General features: G+C 35.2%; 1 protein-coding gene across 6 annotated transcripts in view; it reads left to right on the top strand.

The window, feature by feature from the left end:
- The window catches only part of NIPBL (NIPBL, cohesin loading factor), a 123259-nt gene that overhangs the window by 40684 nt on the left and 55408 nt on the right, over positions 1-27167 (top strand). For 4 of the 6 annotated variants that reach the window (XM_023755012.1, XM_023755008.1, XM_023755013.1 and 1 more), the window contains 8 exons: positions 13226-13408; positions 17277-17474; positions 17725-17796; positions 17895-17984; positions 20213-20316; positions 23562-23648; positions 25879-26110; positions 26881-27032. In XM_023755012.1, coding sequence (XP_023610780.1) covers positions 13226-13408; positions 17277-17474; positions 17725-17796; positions 17895-17984; positions 20213-20316; positions 23562-23648; positions 25879-26110; positions 26881-27032 — 1118 coding nt within the window. The remainder of the gene's footprint in view (positions 1-13225; positions 13409-17276; positions 17475-17724; positions 17797-17894; positions 17985-20212; positions 20317-23561; positions 23649-25878; positions 26111-26880; positions 27033-27167) is intronic. The other 2 variants (XM_023755010.1, XM_023755011.1) reach the window with 2 other exon arrangements.

Below are 27167 nucleotides of genomic sequence, written 5' to 3' on the forward strand. Positions count from 1 at the left end.
TCAACGTCCTATAGTTTTCTGAGTAGAGGTCTTTTACCTCTTTAGTTTATTCCTAGGTAGCTTAATTTTTTTGGTGCGATGGTAAATGGGATTGCTTTTTTAGTCTCTCTTTCTGCAAGTTCACTATGGGTGTATAGAAATGCCATAGATTTCTTGGCATTAATTCTGTATCCGGCTACATTGCCGAATTCTTTTATTAAGTCTAATAGTTTTTTGATGGAGTCTTTAGGGTTTTTTAAGTATAATATCATGTCATCTGCAAATAAGGACAGTTTTACTTCTTCTTTTCCAATTTGGATGCCTTTTATTTCTTCTTCTTCTCTAATTGCAATGGCTAATACTTCCAGTACTATGTCGAACAGAAGTGGTGAGAGTGGGCATCCCTGTCTTGTTCCTGTTCTTAGGGGAAATGGTGTTAGTTTATGTCCATTGAGTATGATGTTGGCTGTGGGTTTGTCATATATGGCTTTTATTATGTTGAGGTATGATCCTTCTATTCCCACCTTGCTGAGAGTTTTTATCAAAAATGGGTGTTGAATTTTGTCAAACGCTTTTTCTGCATCAATTGATATGACTATGTGGTTTTTTTCCTTCAATTTGTTTATGTAATGTATCACGTTTATTGATTTGCAGATATTGTACCATCCTTGCATCCCTGGGATAAATCCTACTTGGTCATGGTGTATGATCTTTCTGATGTACTGCTGGATCCGATTTGCTAAGATTTTGTTGAGGATTTTGGCATCTATGTTCATGAGGGATATTGGCCTGTAATTCTTTCATTGTGTTGTCTTTACCTGGTTTTGGTATTAGGGTGATGCTGGCTTCATAGAATGAGCTTGGAAGTGTTCCTTCCTCTTGGATTTTTTGTAGTAGTCTGAGGAGGATAGGTTTTAGTTCTTCCTTGAATGTTTGGTAAAACTCCCCTGTGAAGCCGTCTGGTCCTGGGCTTTTGTTTGCTGGAAGCTTTTTGATGACTGCTTCAATTTCTTCCATAGTTATTGGCCTGTTGAGATTTTTAGATTCTTCCTGATTAAGTTTTGGAATGTTGTATTTTTCTAGAAATATGTCCATTTCCTCCAGGTTGTCTAGTTTGTTGGAGTAAAGTTGTTCATAGTATTTTTTTAACAATCATTTGTATTTCTGTGGGGTCTGTTGTTATTTCGCCTCTATCATTTCTGATTTTGTTTATTTGGGTCCTCTCTCTTTGCTTCTTGGTGAGCCTGGCTAGAGGTTTGTCAATCTTGTTTATCCTTTCAAAGAACCAGCTCTTGGTTTCATTGATTTTCTGTATTGTTTTTTTGGTCTCTCTGTCATTTATTTCTGCTCTAATCTTTATTATCTCCTTCCTTCTGCTCACTCTGGGCTTTTCTTGTTGCTCTCTTTCTAATTCTTTGAGCTGTAGATTTAGATGATTTACTACCATTTTTTCTTGTTTGTTGAGGTAGGGCTGTAGAGCTATAAACTTCCCTCTCAGGACTGCTTACATTGTGTCCCAAAGGTTTTGGATTGTTGTGTTTTCATTGTCATTAGATTCCAGGATGTTTTTAATTTCTTCTTTGATCTCATTGGTAACCCAATCAATATTTAATAACATGCTATTCAGCTTCCAAGTGTTTGAGTATTTTGAGTTGTTTTTATTGTAGTTTATTTCTAATATTATGCCTTCGTGGTCTGAGAAGATGCTTGGTATGATTTCAATCTTCTTGAATTTGGGGAGACTTTGTTTGTGACCCAATATGTGGTCTATTTTTGAATATGTCCCATGAGCACTTGAGAAGAATGTATATTTTGTGGCTTTGGGGTGAAGTGTTCTGAAGATGTCAATTAAGTCCATCTGATCTAGTGAGTCATTTAGGATTGCTGTTTCTTCGCTGATTTTTTGTCTGGCGGATTTATCCAGTGATGTCAGTGGTGTATTAAAGTCCCCTACTATGATTGCATTGTTGTCGATCTCTCCCCCTGATATCTTCCAGGAGTTTTCTTATGTATGTGGGTGCTCCTGCATTGGGTGCATATATGTTTATCAGGGTTATATTCTCTTGTTGTATTGATCCCTTTAGTATTATGAAGTGGCCTTCCTTATCTCTTATTATGGCCTTCACTTTGAGGTCTATTTTGTCCGATATAAGTATTGTTACCCCAGCTTTTTTTTCATTTCCATTTGCCTGAAAGATATTTTTCCTTCCCTTCACTTTCAGTCTGTGTGAGTCCCTTCTAATGAGGTGGGTCTCTTGTAGACAGCAAATGTATGGGTCATGTTTTTTTATCCATTCAGCCACTTGATGTCTTTTGATTGGGCCATTTAGTCCATTTACGTTTAAAGTTATTATTGAAAGGTACTTGTTTGTAGCCATTTCTATTTCTTTGTGGCTGTTTTCTTTCTGGGCTTTTTATTTCTTCTTTTTACACCAGTCCCTTCATCATTTCTTGCATTGCTGGCTTGGTGATGATAAACTCCCTTAGCCTTTTTTTGTCTGTGAAGCTTCTTATTTCCCCTTCAATTTTGAATGATAGCCTTGCTGGGTAGAGTATTCTTGGATTCAGTCCTTTGCTTTGCATCACTTTGTAAATTTCTATCCATTCTTTTCTGGCCTGATGTGTTTCTGTTGAGAAATCGTTTGATAATCTGATGGGGGATCCTTTGTAGGTAACTCTCTGTTTCTCTCTTGCAGCCTTTAAGATTCTCTCTTTGTCCTGTACATTTGCCATCGTTATTATGATGTGTCTTGGTGTGGGTCTTTTGGGGTTCATCTTGCCTGGGACTCTCTGTACTTGTGTAACTTTTTTCTTCCCCATATCTGGGAAGTTTTCTGTCATTATTTCTTCAAATAGATTTTCTAATCCTTGCTGCTCTTCCTGTCCTTCTTGCAGCCCTATTATGCGTATGTTACTTCGTTTCATGTTGTCCCGAAGCTCCCTTAGGCTCTCTTCCTGTTTTTTAATTTTTTTCTCCAGTTGCTGTTCAGATTGAGCTTGTTTCTCTGCCTTATCATCTAACTCACTAATTCGGTCCTCTGCTTCTTCTAGTCTGCTGTTGAAACTTTCCATGGTGTTTTTGATTGTAGCTATATCACTTTTCATTTCTTCCTGATTCTTGCATAGGTTGTTGATTTTCTCATCCATCCGGTGAATGAATTGTACAACCATTATTCTGAATTCTTTTTCTGTCGTGTTGCATGCTTCAACTTCATTAATTTCCTTTCTTTGTGATTCTTCATTGTCTTTCCTCTGGGTGTTGTGTCGTTTCTTCATTCTGATTATCTCCCGATGGTTCAAAGGTCGAGTTGCGTGGGCCTGGGCCGTGTGCAGTGGGAGCCTCCCACCACCCTAGTGTCACTGAAGAGCTCTGACACTAAGATGTGTGGTTGTTGTTGGTTGGTGGGAACCAGGCTCGCTCTGAGTCAGTGTTGCCAGCGCTCAATGTGGCCTCGTACGTGCCCTTAGAATCAGGGACCCTGCCTGCACCGTGTTGAAAACCAGAGCCCCCTAGCATGCGCCAGGAGTCAGAGTTCCCCAAGAGACCAGTATCAGAGTCTCTGTTGCTTCGCGCGACCTCGCCTTGAGAATCAGGGTCCCTGTGTGCCCTTGCACCAGGAATTGGATTCACTGGCTCTTAGTATGAATGCACAGGGAATCAGGATCTCAGGCACAGGTGATAAGAAACACAGTCAAGTCACTGGTGCTTGGTGCTGACTCCTGCCCCAAGAAACGGGGTCCCTGGGCCTGTGCTAGCTAGCGGACAAATTCCCGTTCGCGCGTTTGCTCCCAGCCCAGAGCTCCGAAGCCCGCAGTGCGCGAAGGATCAGTTCCAAGGTGCTCGCGCACTTCCAGGCCAAAGTTCCTGCAGCGCTGAGGCCCCAGCAAGGGGTGGGTCTATCACTTAGTTACTCTGGTGCTGCCCGTGAGCCTGCGGGAAGGGGGGATGGGCTCTGTTACTCACGGATCTGCCACGGGGATCTCTGAACTTTTGGTGTCCGCAGGTCTGTAGCTGTGGTCACAGGTCTCTGTCCCCAGTGGCTGCAGGGTCCTGGTATGTGTCTGAGATCAGACTGGGTGGTGCTGAGGCCAGGATCCTAGTCTCAAGCAGCTCTGTTTCCCAAGATGGCGTGGTCGCTGTGCCTGTGCTGGCCGCCCAGGAGTGTCCGCGCGAGGAGCGGGGCTCCGCCGCCTAAGACTGCCCGGTTTAGCAGCCCCTTAGAAGACCTGCAGAATCTAACTGTCCCTAGCTCATACACACACACCACACACGTCCACACACTCCTCTATCACTTCCTTGCGCTCTCACAGTCTCTCCCTCCCTACCTTCCTGCTGGTCGCCATTTTCCAAGTCCCCTGTCCATTTCTTTTAATATAAAAAAATAGTCATCCAATTTTAATTGAATTTAATAAAATAATTTTTGAAAATTAGTTTTATGTATATATACTTTATTATATATTTGAAGCTGCTGCTGTCACCATTTATTTTCAGTTTTATTGAGATATAATTAACATGTAACATTTATTAAAGTGTATAAAATAATTTTTGGTATGTGTGTGTATTGTGAAATGATTACCAAATAAGATTAGTTAATGTTCAGTAGCTATATTTTTTCTTATGACAATAATTTTTAAGATTTGTTTTCTTAACAACTTTTTTGTTTGTTTAATATATTTTTATTGATTTCGGAAAGGAAGGGAGAAATAGAAATATCAATGATGCGAGAGAATCATTGTTTGGCTGCCTCCTGCACTCCCCACACTAGGGATCAAGCCCACAACCCAGGCGTGTGCCCTGACCAGGACTCAAACCGTGACCTCCTGGTTCATAGGTCAACCACTGAGCCATGGTGCAATGACCATGGGAGTGCAGGTATCTCTTTAGTGATTTTGTTTTCTTCAGATATATACTCAGAAGTGGAATTACTTGATCATATGGTAGTTTTATTTTGTTTTTGTTTTTTCTGCGGAACCTTTATACCACTTTCTATAGTGGCTATACCAGTTTACATTCCCACAAACCATGCACTGGGGTTCCATTTTTTCCACATCCTTGCAAACATTTGTTATTTACTGTCTTTTTTATAATAGCCACTAGAGGCTTGTTGCACGAAGAGATTCGTGCAATAGGCCTTCCTTCCCCTGCCTGCCGGCACCGGTTTTCCTCCGGCACCCGGGACCCAGGCCTTTGGTCTGGCCGCAGCGAGTCTTCAGTCTTCATTCTTCACTCTTCACTCCAGCTGGAGCCTTCAGTCTTCGCTCTGCACCTACATATGCAAATTAACCGCCATCTTTGTTGAGTTAATTTGCATAGTCACTCTGATTGGCTGGTGGGCGTAGCAGAGTGACACCAATTTGTATGTTTCTCTTTTATTAGTGTAGATTATAACAGTGTGAGGTGCTATCTCATGGTTTTGATTTGCATTTCCCTGAATGTTTTTGTTGTCTTTGCTTTTGGTGTCAAATCCAAAAAATCATTGTCAAGTATCTTACTGCCTATGTTTTCTTTTAGGAGTTTTATGGTTTCAGGTCATACTTTGAAGTCTTTAATCTACTTTGAGTTGATTTTTGTGTGTGGTGTAAAATAGTGATTCAGTTTTATTCTTTTACATATGGCTGTCCAGTTCTCCAACACCATTTATTGAAGTGACTATCCTTTCCCCACTGAATATTCTTGACTCCTTTTTTGGAAATTAACTGATCATTTATATGTGGGTCTACATCTGGGCTTATTCTGGTCCATATGTCTGCTTTTATGTCAGTACCATACTGTTGATAACTACAGCTTTGTAATATAGTTTGAAATCAGCAAGTGTGATGCTCCCAGCTTTGTTCCCCCTCACCCCCTCAAGATTGCTTTGGCCATTTTGTGATTCTATACAAATCTTAGGATTTTTTGTTTATTTCTGTGGGAAAAAAATGCCTTGAACTTTTATTGGGATAGAATGGAATCTATAAATTGCTTTGGGTAGTATGGACATTTTAACAATACTTTCAATTCATGAGCATGAAGTATCTATTTATTTGTGTCTTCAGTTTCTTTCATCGGTGTCTTATAGTGTTCAGTGTACAGATCTTTCACCTTTCTATTTTATTTTATCTTTTTTAAAAAACAAATGAGTTCATTAATCTTTTCTTTTTTTTATTCTATTTCATTTATTTATGCTCTGATCTTTATTATTTCCTTACTTCTACTAACTTTGGGCTTAGTTTTTTTTTTTAATTCCTTGAGGTGTAAAATTAGGTTGTGCTTCCACCTTTATTTTTTTCTCACTGTGTATATTTGTCAAGGAAAGGATCATTTGATCCCTGCTTTCTGTATTAAGTAGAAAATTATCATTTACATAATAGACTTTCTAAAAAGCATGTTTCTTTTTATAGTTCTTTCTCATAGTGATTTGCTAGCTGTACATTGATGAAAGTGCTATGTTAATATCAAAACTGTGGTACTTAAAACCAGGTATTTCTTAATATCTTTTCTTTTGCCTGTTTCATTTGTAATGGTGTTTTTTCACTTGTTATAAACCAACACCTTGGTATTTTGTCTTCATTAAATAAACCAATTTGCAATGACCTGAACTGTACAGAATATACATATGTAGGCTATATAGTTATATATAGGTGGGTGGCACTTTGTTTCATTTTGAATAAATTATGACATGATATAGAGAGTCAGCAAGATTTTTCTGTAAAGGCCCAAATATTTTAGGCTTTATGGGCCACTTGTCTCTGACATTGTAGTTACAAAAGCAAACATAGACAATGTGTAAATACTTGTCACTGTGTTCTAATAAAACTTTGTGTACAAAGACAAGTGGTGGGGCAAATTTGACCCACAGGCTGTGGTTTGCTGAGCCTGATATAGATATAAAGTCAAAGTTTTATATAGGTTGATATAACTAGATTGTTTATTGTGAAGCAAATAAGATCTGAAATTTGCATTTCCTACTTCCATTAAGTAACCTTTTGTTGTTGTTATTGTTGTTGTTGTTGTTAATCCTCACCAAAGGATATTTTTCCATTGACTTTTAGAGTGGAAGAGAGGGGGAGAGACAGAGAGAGAAACATCGATGTGAGAGTGACCAGTCAATTGTCAATCGGTTGCCTTCCCCATGTACCCTGACCAGGGCTGAGATAGAGCCTGCAACCAAGATAGGTGGCCTTGACCAGAATCGAACCCAGGATCCTTCAGTCCACGTGCCAATGCTCTAGCCCAGCGTTCTCAACCTGTGGGTTGCGACCCCTTTGGCGGTCAAACGACCCTTTCACAGAGGTCGCCTAAGACCATCCTGCATATCAGATATTTACATTACGATTCATAACAGTAGCAACATTACAATTATGAAGTAGCAACAAAATAATTTTATGGTTGGGTCACAACATGAGGAACTGTATTTAAAGGGCCAGAAGGTTGAGAACCACTGCTCTAGCCACTGAACCAAACCTGCTAGGGCTCCATTAAGTATGTGCATATAAAAAGCCAAATCTAATCTTATTTTTCTCATTCTTATCTAGTATTTATCAATGAAGTATGAAATTAGCCAAATGTGATATTTTAGCAGGATATTTAATATTTGTGCATACTTACTTATATGTCGTAGGGCTATATATTAGTTATTAACATATAACTAATATATTAAATATAAATATATAACAGACTTACATTGCCTCTAAAATATATTTCTTCCTAGTTTGATATGGTTAGTACTTAATAGTGACATTAGAACTTTTCAAAAACTGTTAAATTCATAATACTGTTCTCCTATAACTTTCACATCAGAAGGTTTTCCTTCTAATGTTGCCCCCTTCCACCCCATCTCATATTATTGTTAAAGTAACATTTCTGAAGCACATTCTGATTCTGTCACTCCTCAAAAAGGCTAATATATGAAGCCTTACCTAATTTTCCAGCTTACCTATTCTTCTCCCTATTAAATGTTTATTCTGTCCAGAGCAGACTACTCAAACTACCCCAAACTTAGTATTCCTCCTGGCTACCAGCTCCTAATTCTTTGCTCCTGTCCTGCGTCCTCCACTCCTTCCACATCATTCCACCTCATCTCTGTTGAAAACCCATTAATCCCCCAAACATAATCATTGACCTTTTTCTTGTTTTCCTAAAATTTATCTTGTATTTCTTTAGGAAAATTCATTTTTTAAACATTTTTATTGATTTCAGAGAGGAAGGGAAAGATAGGAAACATCAATGATGAGAGAGAATCATTGATCAGCTGCCTCCTGCTCACCCGCTACTGGGGATCGAGTCCGCAACCTAGGCATGTTCCCTTGACCAGAATCGAAACCAGGACACCCTTCACTCCATAGGCCGAGGCTCTATCCATTGAGCCAAACTAGCTAGGACAGGAAAATTCATCATTTAAGTTAGGATAGCATTTACATTTCTTTTAACTCCTGTTACAAATACATAGATGTAACATGGTAAACCTATCATTTTGCATTCTGTTTTCTTTACATTTACTATCTCTTTATCAACTTAGTTTATAATTATCCTTAATGTCATGTACTCTCTTACTCTGTACCCCAGTTGTTGGACATTTTGATGTTACAGTAGGTAAAACTGATCTAAACAGCTTTCTTCATAGAGTTTTTTTGTTTTCTGTAAATGTCCTGTGGAGAAATTTCCACGAATAGTATCAATGAGATTAAAGGGTTTGAACACCATTTGCTCTGTGTTATTTTGTCTACACCAAGCATGTCAAACTTGCAGCCTTGCACGATTATTTTTGTGGCCCAGCCAATATAGCAATATGTAAGAAACATTTTAATTAAAATTTTGTGACTTAATTTTTACAATATCCTATTATACATAATTATTAATAACAAACTACAACGTTCGCTAATGACTGATTCTATAATCGTGTTGCATTCATTTCCCTTACGCACCTACGCGCCTTATGCGCAGGCGCACCATTTCTCTCCACTAATACTAGCAGAGGATATTTTAGCAGCCGATTGCCACGTCATTAGTCTCGGACTGACTTGTTTGGTGTGCGCAACAGGAAATATTTCTCTTTCGGAGAACAAGAAAAATAGGTTTGTTTGCGTTACGCTTATTTGTGCAGTTATTCAGTGTCTGGTAAGTTAATGTTCAAGAAAAAATATTACTTTTTATTAAAATGTTCTATTATTTTATGTTAACGATCACATTTATTTCAGCCCTTTGTATTCAGCATGTTTCTATTGAAATAAACCTACGTTTCTATGAAAATTAAAGCTTTTGTTTTTTTGCGGCCCACAAAAACCTAAACCTTGTTTATTTGGCCCGTGTTAGCCTTTGAGTTTGACATGCTTGGTCTACGCTGTTAGCAAAGTCTGGGTGTATTCATTTCAGCAAATTAAAAGTGGAACTCAGAAGCAAAGCCTAAATCATTTCATATTGTCGCAGTCAGTTTTATGCATAGCAGTTAACTCCTTAAAGGTATTTTAGTATAAAGCATCATGGAAAATTTGAGCTTTTTAACAGTGATCATGAATCAAGAAGTTGTCTTGTTTAAAAAAAAAAACAAACGGTGGTTACAGGGCTTTTTAGAAAAATTTACATTAGAAATAAATAAAAGAGTAATTTCTGAGTAATCCAAGGTTTTTCAGGGCTTCAGAGCTAACATTGGCAGCTTTTATATCAGAATTATAGCCATAGATAATTAAGCTATCTGATACAAAGTATTCTGTCAACTTAATAATGAGTAAAATCAATTTGATTAATTTTGAGTATATTACTCAAATTATTATTTATCTTTAATTGAACTTAAGCTTAAAAAACATTAGGCTTAGCCCACGCATTATTGGGTTAGATTAAGCTAGATAAGCTTTTTCTATGTGAATTGACTCTCCTACTTTGAGAGAGGTGGCAACCATAAAACTTAAAAGACTCCAAAATATTTTATTGTGACCTAAGATAAGAAATAAAATGCATGTCGTGATCTAATAACACACATACAAACATATTACCTACCCTTACTTCAAATAAAACACTGGCATTCTCACTTTCATTGTAAACACAACTATTGGTCAAGACCCACAAAACTGATTTCACAAGTTACTAAGGGGTCAAAACCCACAACTTGAAAATTGCTGGCTAAAATTAAAAAGGAAACTTGCCAGTTCTTAGGTTATAACAGTATGTAGTGATTATATAGTGGTTCTTTGCATTTATTACAGGAGTATTTCTCAAAGTGTATCAAAAAGAGAATAACTGAAAATTTATTTGACCTTGATCACCCTTCCCTTGCCCCAGATGAATAACTGCTACTCTTCCTTTTTTTAAAAAAAATTTTAAAAAATGTTTGTAATTCTGAACAAAGATTATTTGGCTTCTAGCCAGTACCTGGGGTTTCTGCCTCTTTACCAAAAGTAAGGCAACTTTATATTAAATTATTATCTCATTATTCATCACTTCCATTTATCCTAAACCAGTGGTTCTCAACCTGTGGGTCGCGACCCCTTTGGGGGGTCGAACGACCCTTTCACAGGGGTCGCCTAAGACCACCAGAAAACACATATATAATTACATATTGTTTTTGTGATTAATCACTATGCTTTAATTATGTTCAATTTGTAACAATGAAAATACGTCCTGCATATCAGATATTTACATTACTATTCATAACAGTAGCAAAATTACAGTTATAAAGTAGCAACGAAAATAATTTTATGGTTGGGGGTCACCACAACATGAGGAACTGTATTAAAGGGTGGCGGCATTACGAAGGTTGAGAACCACTGTCCTAAACCATCAAAAAAAAAGTAAATTATGTATTTCCTGATCCTTTTCTTCCAGAAGATGTTAATCTACCTGATCCTCTTTTTTTTTAATTAAACCTCCATCTCCTCAAATATAAACATATCCCCCTTTTATTACCCTGTTAACATCTGTTGTAGAATATATGAATTTCAGCTCCTTCATTTTTACTCCACCAAGGAGCCTTAGTACTAGAAAGTGATGTCTCCTTTCTCCTAGTTTGCTGTTGCTTTTTCCAAATAATTGCGAAAATATACATGTCAGAGTTCTTCCTCTGAGATCAGTGTTTTGTGACCTCAACACTCTTAGTACCGATCTCCCATGTTCCTACATTCAGTGTGGATTTTAATCCGAAGTGCACCGTGTTCCTCTGTACCCCGAGTTCTGCCATCAGGTTAGATAACCTTCGATTCTCTGTGGAAGGAGCATTCACTGTCCTGCCCTCGTTGAACCCCATATTCTTTCAGTTTCTCTTCATGTAGCCTCCTTTTGTTTCTGTCACATAAATGCTACCCCTTTTCAGGGATATGTCTTCAGCAGATTATACTCCTTGGATGCTCTTCCTATCAGTGGCTTCAAATAAGGAAGTTGGCTTGCCATTTAGGGACCGTTAACACCAAAAAATATGTGTCTTCAAACCATGTTAACTCAGGGGTCACAAGAGGGTCAGATTGATAACCTGCACTGCTGAATATTTTTTTGGTCCTGAGTTAAAGATTTATTTGATGCTGCTCCTCTGTAATATGGGTAGGTTATTGAAAGAATTGTCACTGAACTACAGTATGCCTGCCTAAGATGTTTATTATGGCTTATAAAATTGAGGTTTATGTGAGTTTTCTTGGTTTATTTCTGAACATGACTGGTTTCCATTATCTGAAGCTTTAGTTCCAAAGAGTTCATTAACTGAAGTGGTTTATTTTAATCTCAGGAGTGTTTTCCCATTTCAAAACAAAACAAAACTCTTTGTTATCAAATCAGTGACTTTGGGACTTCTTAACTCTTATGATGCCTTCTTAATTTAATAATCTTGTAGCCCTGGCTGGTTAGAGCGTCAACTTGTAGACTGATGGGTCTCAAGTTTGATTCCCAGTCAAGGGCATGTATCTTGGTTGCGGTTCGATCCCTAGTCCCAGTTGGGGTGGGTGCGGGAGGCAACCAGTCATTGTTTTCTCTCTCTCTCTCTTTCTCTCTCTTCCCCTCTCCCCATCCCTCCCTCCCTCTCATTCTCTCTACAAATTAATGGAAGAAATATCCTCGGGTGAGGATTAAAAAAAAAAAATGATTCCATTTAAAATAATAATTTGTTTTATATTCTTAAATTATTAGTATTGTATATTCTTGGGGCTTTGAACTTGTTTTAATCAATACCCATTTATTTTTGTCATGATTTGTTTTCATTCTTTACATAAGCACTATTGTCATTTAAATGTTACAGTATTAATATTGATTATATGATTACTAATATTCCCCGCTATAAACCAATATGGTACTCTTTGCTCCCAGTCACTAAAATTTAGCAGGCAAGACATCATTTTTATACTTGCATTTCAAGATTTACATGGGTAAGTAAAGTTAAAATTGTCATCTTTAATAATCATTAAGAACATGTCCTCAAAAATAGATTTTGCTTTTACTTTTATTTTTTTAGCTTTCGACAGGATGATAATTAATTTCTTCCTAACTGTTGGTGTGTTTGTGTATGTATGTGTATGATTAGGTAGTATTATGTTAATAGCTTTTATTGGATTATATTGATATTTATCCTGCCTTTATTCTTTCATGGGAAAATATGAACGTATTTCATAATAGACTTGAATTATTTTCAGTTCTAGACATTTATATTTTAAAATATTTTTGTTCTATTTAACCTACCTTTCATGTTTCTATTATTTTCAATTAAATGCATATGTTGTATTTTCTGTTTGAGGAAATTCTCCATAATACTAAAGGTATTATCATGCCTCTCAAATAGACATTGATAGATAAAAGCATATAAAACTCTTGTCCTAGCCACCATATATAGCCACCAAGATCATAGAGTAAGAGAATGACATTATAAGTGTCCTCCAATTCTTCTCATATGTACTGAGGGGTAGCATTACTTTCAAAATAACTGCTTCAGATCTCTATAAATCAAATCTGGCTACTACCAAGTGAGATGTACCCTCTACTACAAATATACTTGATAATGCCAGTGGATCTCTAGTTTCAGAAAGCTTTTTCAGAGGGCATTATATCAAAAATTAATGATATAGCTACCTATTATTATCATGTTTTTGAAGTTGTTATATAATGAAATAATGTATAAACACTGCATTATCAGTTTAGGATTAAGATTAGTTTTAAATATAAATGGGTTTTATTAAGGTACAAAAGTGACTTAGAAAATTTTTGTAAATGCTTATATTTTATTTTCATTGTGATAATTTAGTTAAAATTTCTCTTTTATCTTCAGATTGACCTCTTTTTCTTAACTTTCATTAATAGGTAGTATAGATCAATCAGTGTTAAAAGAATTACCCCCTGAACTCCTGGCAGAAATTGAATCCACCATGCCACTTTGTGAACGTGTGAAAATGAATAAACGCAAACGTAGCACAGTTAATGAAAAACCAAAATATGCTGAAATCAGTTCAGATGAAGATAACGATAGTGATGGAACTTTTGAATGTAAGTATCACATAACTATTATTACTTTAGAATTAAAAAGCAGATTGATGTGTTTGTCTCATTTATAATTTTTTGGGTTAGCAAGAGCATAGTGATTTTAATTCTTAATATAGTAGGATTTTTTCTTTTTACTTAAAATATATGTGAAAGATGAGATCAGTTGGCACCAAGAAAAAAAATCTTAGTGGTCTATAATTAGTGGTCAGATAACACGTATGTGTCTATGTGCACTTAGCAAACATTTATTGAGCTCCTACTATGGTATATGCTAAGCACTAAGAATAAAAATACAAATAAGATGTAGCCCGTCTTTGAAGAGCTTTCATTCTAATGGGGAGGGGGGAGGTGTAAACAGTTGTAGTACAGTGATAATAGTAAATCCAGGGTGCTGTGGGAACACATTGGATTGGCATCAGAAATCATACTGGGGGTTCAGGATACACTTACTGGAAGAGGTGACACTTGAGTTGAGTCTTAAAGGACACGTAGGAGATAGCCTGGTGAAAAAATATTTAAAACCATACTATCACTAAATTATGAATGGATTAGCCACATTACCGATTATCTGTGTGGTTTGGACCTGGCTTCTCCTTTTTGCCCAGCTGTGTCCTGGAATTCCTCCCTTGTTTCACTGTTTTCCAGAGCTGGCTTCTTCACTACACAGCTACCTCTCTACAACACTGTGATCACCTGTCTTTGCACTAGACTTGCTATACCTCGCCTGTCTTCCTACTGGTCCACTGAAAAAGTTCTTCTCTTTTATCCCTATCTTCCTTCTTCTGGAGCAAGAGAATTGAGCCTAGCCAAGAGGGGTCAGCAACCTTGTTTGACTTAAACGGCATTCAGTGGAAAGAGACTGGGAGATCTTCACTTGTGTGCCAACTGACTTAGTCATTATGACCAAAAGAAGTGGGAAGACCACCAGTGTGTTCTGCCTTTTTCACCTAGTGTCCATAGATTGAGGTGTGACAAGCAAGGGCAGGAAGGACAGATGCATGCTGCTATTTTTAAATGTGTATTGCTGATGGAAGTCCTTCACCTCCTCCAAAGTTTTTAATCAATGTTCATTTACTCTGATCGTCTTAAAATTGTGAGCTCTTGAGCTATGAGCAATAGATTATGAATACTGAACAAATCTGATCAAAGTTTTAAAATTGAAATAAAATATATAGCAAAGTTAATCTGACATATTTAATTATATGTATAATTGTTATTTGTATTATCATGAGATGTATTTACATGCCTTATATTTCAGTGGCTAAAGTTAGTATTTTTTTTTTGTAATCACACTTTTTGATCATTTGGGAACATATGCTCTGGAAAGAGAGAAGAGAAAGGAGACCTAGTGACTCAGAGACTCACTCCCCTTTATATACATGCCTCTCCTCATTCTTCCTCTCTCCCCCTAACACATCAGTCATTCCTAAAGAGAATAGCTAAAGAAAAAGTTCCTTAATTGCAGATTGATTTCAAATAGCACGTCAACTCCCATTAATTGAGAGTGGCTTCCTGTATTATTAAGCTGATGAGAATTCTAAAGCTACCTCACAGTTAAGTAGAAAGGACAGCATAATCAGAAGTTCCCACAAAGTGTAAAATAGGGGAGTGAGCCACACATGCCTCATGTTTGTTATCAATGTATCCATTATTCTTTTCCTTGTTTCTATTATGAGAGCTATTGTCTCATCTTAGGGGAGCACATAGTTTCATCTTAAAGCCCTGGATCCCATTATATTTATGCCCAAGTATATTGAAAACTAATATTAGTTAGAGAACCTGATCTTTAATTTCTCTGGGATTTTCAAGAGATCTTAGAACAGATTCCTGTTTTTCTTGGTTTATTTCTGTACAACTAATATATAAAAGTCAACTCTGGGGCCACTGATGTGAGTGATAAAAAGATTTGATTTTATTTTACTTTTTGATAAAAGGATTTTAATTGATAGTTGACAAACAACCAAATTGTCATTATACCACAAGAAAAACATTATAATGAAAATATAGTGCAATACAAAATACAGATGTAGTATGAACATAAGTAACAAGCTTATGCTACTTAGAGAATTTTAGAAACAAAGTTTTATTGCAATTCAATCAAATTGGTTTCCCAAAAATCTAAAACTAAGGAAATAGTTTAGTTAAAGCAGAGGGGGAAGAATTTTAAGTTAGGTCACACAGATTTGGAAGTCACAGCACAAATATAAGGTCTGGGGTAGGAGAAGGGGAAATATAAGAAGCTAAAGAGAGAAAAGATGAAATGTGAAAGGGAGGGTAGAAAACTCACAAGTCATATTTTATGTACCTCTCTACAGGGTGGGGCAAAAGTAGGTTTGCAGTTGTTTATATAGAAAATAATATAGTAATTAACAAATAACACAAGAATAAACTCTTATTTTGCATACTCATAATTATAGATCTACTTTTGCCCCACCCTCTATTAAGCACCGGATATAGACATTGATTATTCACACAAGGACACGGGTACAGGTAGAGAACTCAAGCAAGAGTTTTGTCTTAAGTACTATTTGAGTATTGATCATAGATAGGGAGCCAGCATAGAAGCCAGTTACAAGAAAGCAGGGGTGTCAAATTTAGATCAACAGACTAGAAGATACTGTCAACAAATGTTTACTACAATAGCCAGTGTATGATCCCAAGTAGAACACATTAGTTCTATATCTTGGTTTTAACTTGGTGGTGCTATACCCTAGAGCAGGTATGATAAATATTTGTCACTTATACTGCCCTTCAGCAGTCAGTGAACAGATACTTCTAATCATGTTTTTTTTCCTCTCTTTTTAAAATTTATCTTTATTGTTAAAAGTAGTACACATGTACCCTGTTTTCCTCCATTGACCCCTTCCATTCCACTCCACCCCCTGCCCCAGGCCTTCACCACACTATTATCTGTGTCCATGGGTTATGCATATATGAATGTAAGTTCTTTGGTTAATCTCTTCCCACCCCACCTTGCCTCTGAATCAGTCTTTCTTACTGAAATATGATGCTGTCTCAGAGCTCAGAATTATTCTCAACATAATGCTCTAGCCAGCTATTCCCAGTTGATCAGAGATGAAATGTCTGATAAAATCTGTTTGCCAGTTCTGCCTAACAGCTTCTCTCAGTACTGGTGATTTTAGCAGAATGCTCAAACTTCTGGAAGGGTGGGAAAAGGATTCAAACTAGCATACATAAATATGCTTAGGTAGCGTGCATAAGCTTAAAAGCTTTCTTCTTGGGCGTAAGCAAGTGTACTGCTGGAGAACTGAATTCATTGTATATGAGTGTGTACAACTATACACATTTATTCTATCTCTATAGGCTTGTGATGTTAGGTTACCAAAGTCTATGGAATTTTTATAGCTAAGTTGTGGGCCTAACTTGGCTGTTAACTGATTGTATACACAGTTACCCATATTCTGTAACACTTTCTCAAAAGTTTGCTTTTCCTCCAAACCTTGCTCCCCATAAAAAATTTAAATGCTTTAAGGTGTTTCTGTGTTTCATCCAAATCCTAGATAAAGATTGTTTTACACGCTTTAATTAATCCTAAAGTTTAGATATTGTCTTTACTGACACTGAATACTTCTTTGAAATGAGCAGTGTGGTTTCTCACAACGTTCATATCTATATTTATTAGCAAACTGAGTTTATGTAAAAATCTTTCTCTAAATAGGTAATGCTAAAATAAGTGCTAATCATTTCTATACTCTAATTTATATTTCTAGTTAAACAGAATGACTCAGAATTTCATAGTCCTATTCAATGTAGATTCCCCCCAACCCCCAATGTGGTTCATTTGTAAAGTACAAATTTAAATAGTCTTTTTAAATGAGGTAAATTATTTGTCATGGGGATTTGCTTCTAGCCTCTAGGAAACGACATAAAAAAGATGATGATAAAGCTTGGGAATATGAAGAGCGTGACAGAAGAAGCTCTGGGGATCATAGGAGAAGTGGCCACTCTCATGAAGGAAGAAGGAGTTCAGGTGGTGGTCGTTATCGAAACCGAAGTCCATCTGATACTGACATGGAAGATTATTCTCCTCCTCCCAGCCTTAGTGAGGGTAATTCATCAGTGTCAACGGATTTCTTACATAAGCCAATTTAAATTTAGGGCTTTATCTTTGAAGAATATTTGATATTTCTATGACTTAATTAACAACTCCTAATTTTTAATCAAGACAAAAGTATATAATTTAGTTTGGATTGACAGTGATTCTTGTTTAAATATTTAATTAATGGAAGAAAATAGAAACACAGAAATATTTTAAGTTGTCATTCCTGCATTTCAGTATTTCTTTTTGTTCATTTTAGTTGCTAGAAAAATGAAGAAAAAAGAAAAACAGAAGAAGAGGAAAGCTTATGAACCAAAACTAACACCTGAAGGTAACATTTTAGTTCATTTGTTTTCATTCATATTCTTCAACTTCCATTTTCTAATTGGAATGTGGACATAATAAGCTTTTTCTATTCCTGTGTTACAGAAATGATGGATTCTTCAACTTTTAAGAGATTCACAGCCTCAATAGAAAATATTTTGGATAATTTAGAAGATATGGATTTTACTGCATTTGGTAAAATAATTTTAAAGTATATTTATCTCTATATATAAAATCAATTTGAAATATATTTATTTACCTATGTGTCTAGCTTTCTGCCAGTTACATTAATGGATATAAACGCATGATCTGTGCTTTCAAGAAACTTAAAATCTAGTTGTGGAGTCTGGTCTATTTTATCAAGAAACTGAAAACTTTAGTATAAAAATCAAGTATTAAATTAATTAAGTATTAATATGTTTTAAGTATCCTGAGAGTGCAGCTATCACAAGTTAGAGTAATTAAGGAAGTCTATGCAGATGAGACTTGAATAGGCCCTACAGAAGGAGGGAAGCTAATATGAGCAAAGATGCAAAAAAAGGAACCAACCCCTCTAATCATTTATCCTAAAAGCTAATATTTATTGAATCCTTACTGTTTGTCAATAGTATGTTTAGTTTTAGAGAAGTAAAGATAAATGCCCCAGCCCTTGGCTTTAACTACCATAACTCCTCACTTAATGTCCTCAGTAGGTTCTTGGAAACTGTGATTTCAAGTGAAACAGTGTATAATGAAGCCAATTTTATCATAGACTAATTGATAGAAAAAGAGTTAAAATCCTGTGACACATTTCTAGTCACAAAAACATCACCAAATTTCTAAATAAAGACCCAAAACACTTTTATTTTAAACATTGAAATGTGAGTTATACATACATTTAAGAAAGATTAATAAAAAGCAAGATGATTGTTTTCTAACTCATTTATTCCAGTTTGGGGTTGTGGGTGGCTAGAGCCTATCCCAGCACCTCAGGGCACAAGGTGGGACCACACCTGGACAGGATGCCATTCCTAATGCACTCATACATTCCCCAACACTCAGACTGGGACGATTTAGACACTCCAGTTAACCTAACATGCACATCCCTGGGAGGTGGGAGGAAACCGTTGTACCCAGAGAAAACCCATGTAGATATGGGGAGAACATGCAAACTCCACACAGACAGTGGACACAGACGGCAATCAATCGTTTTTGCTTATTAATGTTATAAAAAAATGTTAACAAAATGATGTTATTCAATGACCTGATGTAATACATAGTCTAATATAGAAAATAGAATAGTAAACCAGTTAGAATACAATAGAATAATGTAATCATCCTATATATCCTATATAATAAAATGGTAATATACAAATTGACCAAATAGTGGAACGACTGGAACACCTGCAACCCCGCCCCCAAGCGGGGCAAACCACCCACGGCCCCTTGCCCCAGCCAGCCCGCCCTCAATGGCCCCCATCGGGGCAGGCCAGCTGGATCCCATCAGTGCACAAATTCGTGCACTGGGCCTCTAGTTTTACAATAATATGTAAAGATCATAACTCTATAAAACTGTTAAATTTCTATAAAATACTGCTTACAGTGTGTTTATCTATTTGAAAATGCCTTGAAAGGTATATTACCCTCTACTTCAAAAGTATTTGTTTTGTGAGAGTTACTTTCCTGAGTTTTATTAATATATCTTCCTGTTGTTGAGAGTATCAGTTCTTCATTTTTAAAACTTTCCAATTCTGTGTTGAGAAACCATTGTCTTCCATATCATTTAAGATCCCAACAGATAGGGCACTTTCAAATGAGGATAAATTTGAGAAGGAATTATTTACAAAGAGACTAATTACAAAAGTGGAGGCAGAATATTTCCAGAATCCAGGGTTTACAGTCATGGAGCTGTTACTGTCTCTACACCCAGAGAAATATGGGTAAAGAGAATTTACCAAAACTTACTCAGTAGGGGAAAACAAGTTGTACAGTGAGCTGCCTTCAAAATATGGTAACCTTTTGGTCAGAGGACATGGGCAGCTTGAGACCTTGCAAGGAAGGATTCGCGAATACAAATACCCTGACCTCACTCACTCTCCTTCTCTTTGTTCTTCTGACTGGGCACCCCACTGGCTGAACCTAAACAGAAGCCAGAGGGCATGGGAGACTGTTGATGTAGTCTGTGCAGGTTAACCTACTAGGGCAGAAAGCTTGGTGGAGGGTATATCCAAAGTAGTAAAGATAACTTATCTCCTCTTCCCATCTTATAACTCTAATTTTAATCACTATCCTCTTTCATTCAGGGTTTGCTTGAGGTTTACAGAGATCTCTTAGGTTGTTGTTTTATAAGTGTTTGGTGTTCAAAAATTTTATTTAAAAGTTAGGCTTAGTATTTTGAGCTATTTCTGTTACCTAAGCTGTATTTGTTCGGTTTGGTTTTTCAGGTGATGATGATGAAATTCCTCAGGAACTACTCTTAGGAAAACATCAGCTTAATGAACTCGGCAGTGAATCTGCTAAAATTAAAGCAATGGGTATAATGGATAAGGTATCTCACTAAAGCAAAATTTATGAATTTAGTTAATAACTGATGTTTGAAGTTAAAGTGTTCAATGTAAATTGCATAGTTTACATAAAGTAAATAATAATGCAAAGAAAATTCATGGTTGCTTTTCTGAGAGTCTAACTGAAATTTTTCTTTAAAAAACAACTTGAATCCAAGGACTATTCTACAGATATTCTAAAGAAAATCATTGCATTGAAAGAGGCATTGGCCTGGACTTCTTCACTTTTTAATTTTTTCGATGTCTCAAAAATTTGGATTATTTAAATGAAGAAATACACTAAATTTTCCTTTGATATTTGCTTTAATAATATACAGTGGTGAAAGAGTAAAGCTATGGTCCATAGGGTCATTGCTTTAGGCCTTAAAATAATTTCTGTGATTTGTCTTTCCTAGGAGCTCTTTGTTGCTCAGTAGTCTCATGGAATAGCAGGATATTTTTTTCATTGATAATAACTTCAAACAACAACAGCATCAAGGAATTGCTTCCTGTAATCTTCATGAGCCACCATTTACCCCCTAAACTACTGCATGATTGCTATGCAAACATAAATTCTAAATAAATCCTCTCTCCTAATCAGGCTCTCCATTTTTTATTCATTTTTTATGGAATAAAAATACCATTTTTTATTCATTTGTCGCCTATATTCCAAATAATAAATACCATACATTTGATGTTTTTATTGAGTTATAATTGATATTTAACATTCTGTTAGTTTCAGGTATACATGATTTTTGTATATATTGCAAAATGATCACAACATAAATCCAGTTAACATCCATCATCATACATAGTTACAGTTGTTTTTTCCTTGTGATGAGAACTTTAAGTTCTCCTTAGCAACTTTCATATATTCAGTTGATACTGAACAACACTAGTTTGAACTGCACGGGTCCACTTTTAAACAGATTTTTTTCAGTAAATACAGTCAGCCCTTGGTATTGTCAGGTTTCGTATCCTTGGATCAAAAATTGTATTTTTACATTCCCAACCTTGGATCAAAAATACTGTTTTCAACCAGTTTGTTAAATTCACAGATGTGAAGGGCTGACTGTAGTTAAGTTTTGGGGTAGTCAAAAGTTATACGCATATTTGGACTGTGCTGCGGATAGGTACCCCTAATACTTATGATATTCAGGGATCAGCTGTACAATACAGTGTTATTAACTAGAGTCACCATACTATACATTACATTCCCAGAACTTTTTTTTAAATACATTTTATTGATTTTTTTACAGAGTGGAAGGGAGAGGAACAGAGAGTTAGAAACATCGATGAGAGAGAAACATTGATCAGCTGCCTCCTGCACACCTCCTACTGGAGATGTGCCCGCAACCAAGGTACATGCCCTTGACCGGAATTGAACCTGGGACCTTTCAGTCCGCAGGCCGACGCTCTATCCACTGAGCCAAACCGGTTACGGCCCAGAACTTATTTTTTATCTTGCAACTGAAAATTAGTACCTCTTGACCACCTTCACCCATTTTGTTCACCCCCCACCTCTGACAACCATCGGTCTGTTCTCCGTATCTGTGAATTCAGTTGTTTGTTGTTGCTTTTTACGTTCCACGTATAAATGAGATCATACAATATTTGTCTTTCTCTGTCTGACTTCTCTTAAAATAATGTCCTCAAGATCCATCCAAATTGTCACAAATGGCAACATTTTCTTCTTTTTTATGGCTGAATAATATTCCATTGTACATACATGCTACATTTTCTTCATTCATTCATTATTGGACACTTGGGTTGCTTCCATGTCTTGGCTACTATAAATAATGCTGCCATGAACATGGAGGTGCAGATATCTTTTTGAATTAGTGTCTTCCTTCAGATATATAATTGCTAGATCACATGTTCTGTTTTTAATATATTGAGGAACACTATTCTTTTCCATAGTGGCTGTACCAATTTACATTCCCACCATTAGTGCAGAAGGGTTCCCATGAGTTTGATTTTTAAAGAGAGAGACAAGCTCTAGCTGATTTGGCTCTGTGGATAGAGCATCTGCCCACAGACTGCAGAAGGGTCCTGGGTTCGATTCTGGTCAGAGGCACATACCTGTGTTGCAGGCTCAATCTTCAGCCCCAGTTGGGGGCGTGTGCAAAAAGGCAACCAATTGTTGGGTCTCTCTCGCATTGATGTTTCTCTCTCTTATCTCTCCCCCTCCCTTCCACTTTCTCTAAGAATCAATGAAAAAATATCCTCGAGTGAGGATTAACAAAATAAAATAGAGAGAGATCCCATAGCTAACTAGGAATTAATGTGCTATTTACATTGATATTGCTGTGTGCAGTGAGGATATATTGATTTATTTTGTACATAGGAATATGGCATCAGTTTTCTAAAGTGCCAATGCCAATCTTAGGTTTTAATTCATAAATTCCACAATTACTAGTACATGTAGCTAATATTCTAACTATTTCAAAGGTGAATTTGCTGAGTATTTTCAAAACATCAAAGGTTTACCAAAAGTCTCAGTAGTTGAATATGTTGTGAAAATATCTAAAGCAATACTCCAGAATGAATAATGAAAATATACCTGAGTCAGTTACTCTATTGATCCTCCCATTCGACTCTTCTGAATGATTTGGTTGAGAGTTCTAGGTGCATGCTAGGAGGCTAAGAGACCTATTCAATCAAAAGAATATAAATAACAGTCGCTTCCTGGCAGAATCTCTAAATTGACTACTAATTTTTTTTAAATAGAATCTTTGTAACAAATGAAATAGGATATAGTAAAAGTAATAAAGATTTTTACTAAATAAAGCAATGTTATTTTACATTTGTAACTTATTTACAATTTTATGCTTCTGTTATTGAAAATATTATCTTGGATTTTAAGAAATCTGAATAACATTATAGTATGGAAGCCATGTTATAATCAGAAATCTTATGTGTTTTTCACATGCATGTTCAGTATCACTGGCACAAAAGCAGAGGGCCCATCATTAGAGCAAACTTAGTCTTGACTAGCTATATAGTAAGAGTTGAGTTAGAAGCATGCATGTGCCCATTCTGTACTTGCTCTTCTGTCTTTCAAAAACAAGTAATTCTCTACATAATTCAGACGAGTAGAGGATCTAAGTTGGAAAGTTTTCTTTTCTGTTCTTCAAGAGGGTGGTAATGTTATATACTCCATAGTCTAAAGGGGATAATTGTATAGAATATTTTTTGAATAATTTATAACTTTACCAGTCATGGATAAAAGTTTATGTTGCGATTTTAGCTTTCCACTGAAAAAACTGTGAAAGTCCTAAATATCTTGGAGAAGAATATTCAAGATGGGTCAAAGCTTTCCACTTTGTTAAATCATGTAAGTTTAAGAGCCATATTGTTAATTTTACTCTTACGATTGTTAAGATTAATTTTTTCCATAGGAACATTGATTTATAGGAAAAATTCCAAATTTCATTAATTTGAGCTTGTTACCACCATTTACTAGTTACATTCATTAACATGGCTGTTAGAGTTGCACTTTTAGCAATTCAGAGTTCTTTTTTACATATTGTCAACTCACAGCTTTAACGTAAAATAAGAATAATAATGACAGGTGGAAATTCATTTAATTTAAAGGACTGTTCTTTAATCTTCTGTTATGCTCTTTCTTGTGTAAGTATATGACTGTGTTTAAAACGTCGTTCCATTTATGAAATGGTTGTAGGTAGTACTTCTTTTTCTTGACCTTCTTTGGAAAAAATAGTTAGAAATCTTATGCTGATTTTTTTAATGTATCCTAAAACATCAATTCTTATATGCCATATTTATACCTAGCTCAAATGGTTGTTGAAAGGATTAAATAAGTTAATTCATGTAAAGTGCTCAACAGTGTCTGGTACATTGTAAATTCTCAATAAATGTTAACTGGAACTGTTATTACATTTTAGGATGTTTATCTCAAAAGCAGTAGCAGCATGGTATAATGATTTATGAGTGCAAGTCCATTGCCTGAGATCTGCTTTCCTGGCATTGTAGCAGATATTCAAAATCATATGTGCACTCAAATTGATCTTGATGTCTCTTTCATTAATGAATAGAAATAGTGATGTTTATAGGTGTTTGATATAAAAAATAAGAATTGGGGAAGGTTTTGAATTAATGAATATTCTTTATTTTTAAAAGTCTGATTTTAAAAATAGTATATTTATTTTAAAATTTTTCCAAGACAAAAAGCACAGAAGGTTCATATTCCCATCCATCAATAGCTACTCTTAACACTTTTGATATGCATATTTCCATTATTAGATGTAAATACATACTATGTATCATACATGCACTCGATTTTATCTCATGAAGGAAATGTTCTTGATGTTTTCAGAAGCCACAGGATCTGATGTACATGAAATTAAAAATGTAGGATTATACTCTCAGGTGGTATTTCAATGGCTTATTAAATATATCCATATTTTTCCAATGCCCTCTCTAAATTAGTTTTTGAATCATAGAAACAAAAGTTTTAGAGAAACCTATAATGGCAGTATACTCCAACTTTGGTCTATAAGTTTTATTTAAAATACTTTAGCAAGAAGTTATAATAAATATCATCAAGAATCTAGAGTTCTGGAGAGCTAGCTGATTCAGTCTTAATGAAATTATTTTCATTCCTGAAAAACTTAGTCGCAATGATGAACCTGCTTAACTGATTCTTCCAAACAGCAATTTTAATGTCAAAGAAAAGTTACTTTATCTTATTTTTAAGTAGGTATGTAAGCAGTAAAATGAAAGAAAGCTGAAGAGTTAGAAAAAAGTAATCAAATTTTTAGGCATTAATAATTAGAAAACCCCTCTCTGCTTTACATATAATATGCTTTTATTTGTTCCTTTTCCAATGTATAAACTTTGAATAGCATGCATATAAAAGTATTTCTTGAATATAAAATTGATATTTCATAACTAAGGATATGGTAGAGGGTTTTTACTTTATAAGATTAAAAGCCACCCCTTCACAATTGTAATGGAGGCTGCTGATAGGTAAATTAAAATGTGGTCTTCAGTCAGTTGTTGAATTATCCATTTTAGAAAATAAATTGTGTTAAATGCATACTCATTGTTTTTAATCTCAATTTCAAAATTACAGCATTGTTGAAAAACAGATATTAGAAATGATTGAGTCAGTAACATTTTACAACTTTTAAATAAGGCTCTACCTTTTGTTATTGTTAATTTTTGCTTTGTTCTCACAGCAGCAGAATTTATAAAGTTTTTTTACTATCATAATGTTTACACCCCAAATACAAACTTATTTATATGTATGTAATTATAGTCTTTAGCTAAAACCTTTATAAAGTGCACAGGTGAAGATTACTATAACTTTGTCATTGGAGTGTCATCTAGTGGTGAAATTAGGAAACAGTATATATTATGTTGAAACAAAGCAATATCAGGATTTTTACTTCATTCCTAATGTCCTTTAAAGAATATACACAGATCAAAATTCTTACCATGTTTTCCACCCATTAAAATAAAATATATCATAATTTATTTTTTTACATTTTAAGGTATAAATGTGTTTATTTCTATTTCAATAACAATCTGCTGTTTTATAGAATAATGATACTGAAGAAGAAGAAAGGTTATGGAGAGACCTGATTATGGAGAGAGTTACAAAATCAGCAGATGCCTGTCTTACAACTATCAACATTATGACATCCCCTAATATGCCAAAAGCTGTATATATTGAGGATGTAATTGAAAGAGTTATACAGTACACTAAATTTCATTTGCAGAATACACTTTATCCTCAGTATGATCCTGTTTACAGATTAGATCCTCATGGAGGTTAGTTTGCCCTTTTATATTGATAGTTTTTAGTATAATATCAAAATTACCTGTTATATAATTTTACCATGTGGATGGGTCAGAATGCGATGACTTAAAATGGCATAAAATTATTAGATTACATAGATTATAATAAACACTGCCTTTGATTTGACTAGAATGAAAAGCCTTTAGTTAATCTACTACTTGTTCCATTATTTCTTTAGCACCTATTTATGTATAATAAAGTAATTTCTACTAGTCAGGGGAAAATCCCAGATAATATTAGCTTCTGGTTCCATTTATCACTTCCTCTTAATTTTTCACAGAATATTAGTTACCTACAAAATGGATTGATTTAGGATATATATTCTTTCTTTTATTTCTAACCTTTATAAATAAGCAATGAACTAGTTAACATTATATAGTTGAAGAGAAAAAGATAAACTTGGTCATGAATAACCTACATTTGATTACCTATTGAATAATTGCAAGTTAACTTACAGGGAAATATAATCTTACTATCTTACAATACAAAAATAGAAATAAAGATGAAGTGATATTTTAGATAAAAGAATTTAATAGCTACAGAAATGTGCCATACAGTATTGTTAAAAGAATGTTTACTTTCTAAATAAATACCTAGAGAGTAATTTTCTCTCTCAATAAATAACCAGGTTATATTTTTATATAGGGGGGAAAGTGTGTCCTCTTAATTCAGAAAACAGTTTTATTGCTGTTTATTAAAAATTATTGAAAGTTTATATATTCCTTGTTTTGAATTTTTTTAGGAGGCTTATTAAGTTCAAAGGCAAAACGGGCAAAGTGTTCTACCCATAAGCAGAGAGTAATAGTAATGCTTTATAATAAAGTTTGTGACATTGTTAGCAGCTTATCAGAATTGCTGGAGATACAACTCCTTACAGACACAACAATTCTTCAGGTAAGTTTTTTTGAAGCATTTTTATATTTATAGACTAAATTATGTAAGACTAGAGGGTTTATTTGAGTTTAATATAACCTTGCTCACTTCATGATAATACTAGCACTGTGTTAGTTTTTCATGCAGAGTATATCT

This window comes from Myotis lucifugus, unplaced genomic scaffold (genome assembly GCF_000147115.1).
Source record: "Myotis lucifugus unplaced genomic scaffold, Myoluc2.0 scaffold_68, whole genome shotgun sequence".
Taxonomy (NCBI): Eukaryota; Metazoa; Chordata; class Mammalia; order Chiroptera; family Vespertilionidae; genus Myotis; species Myotis lucifugus.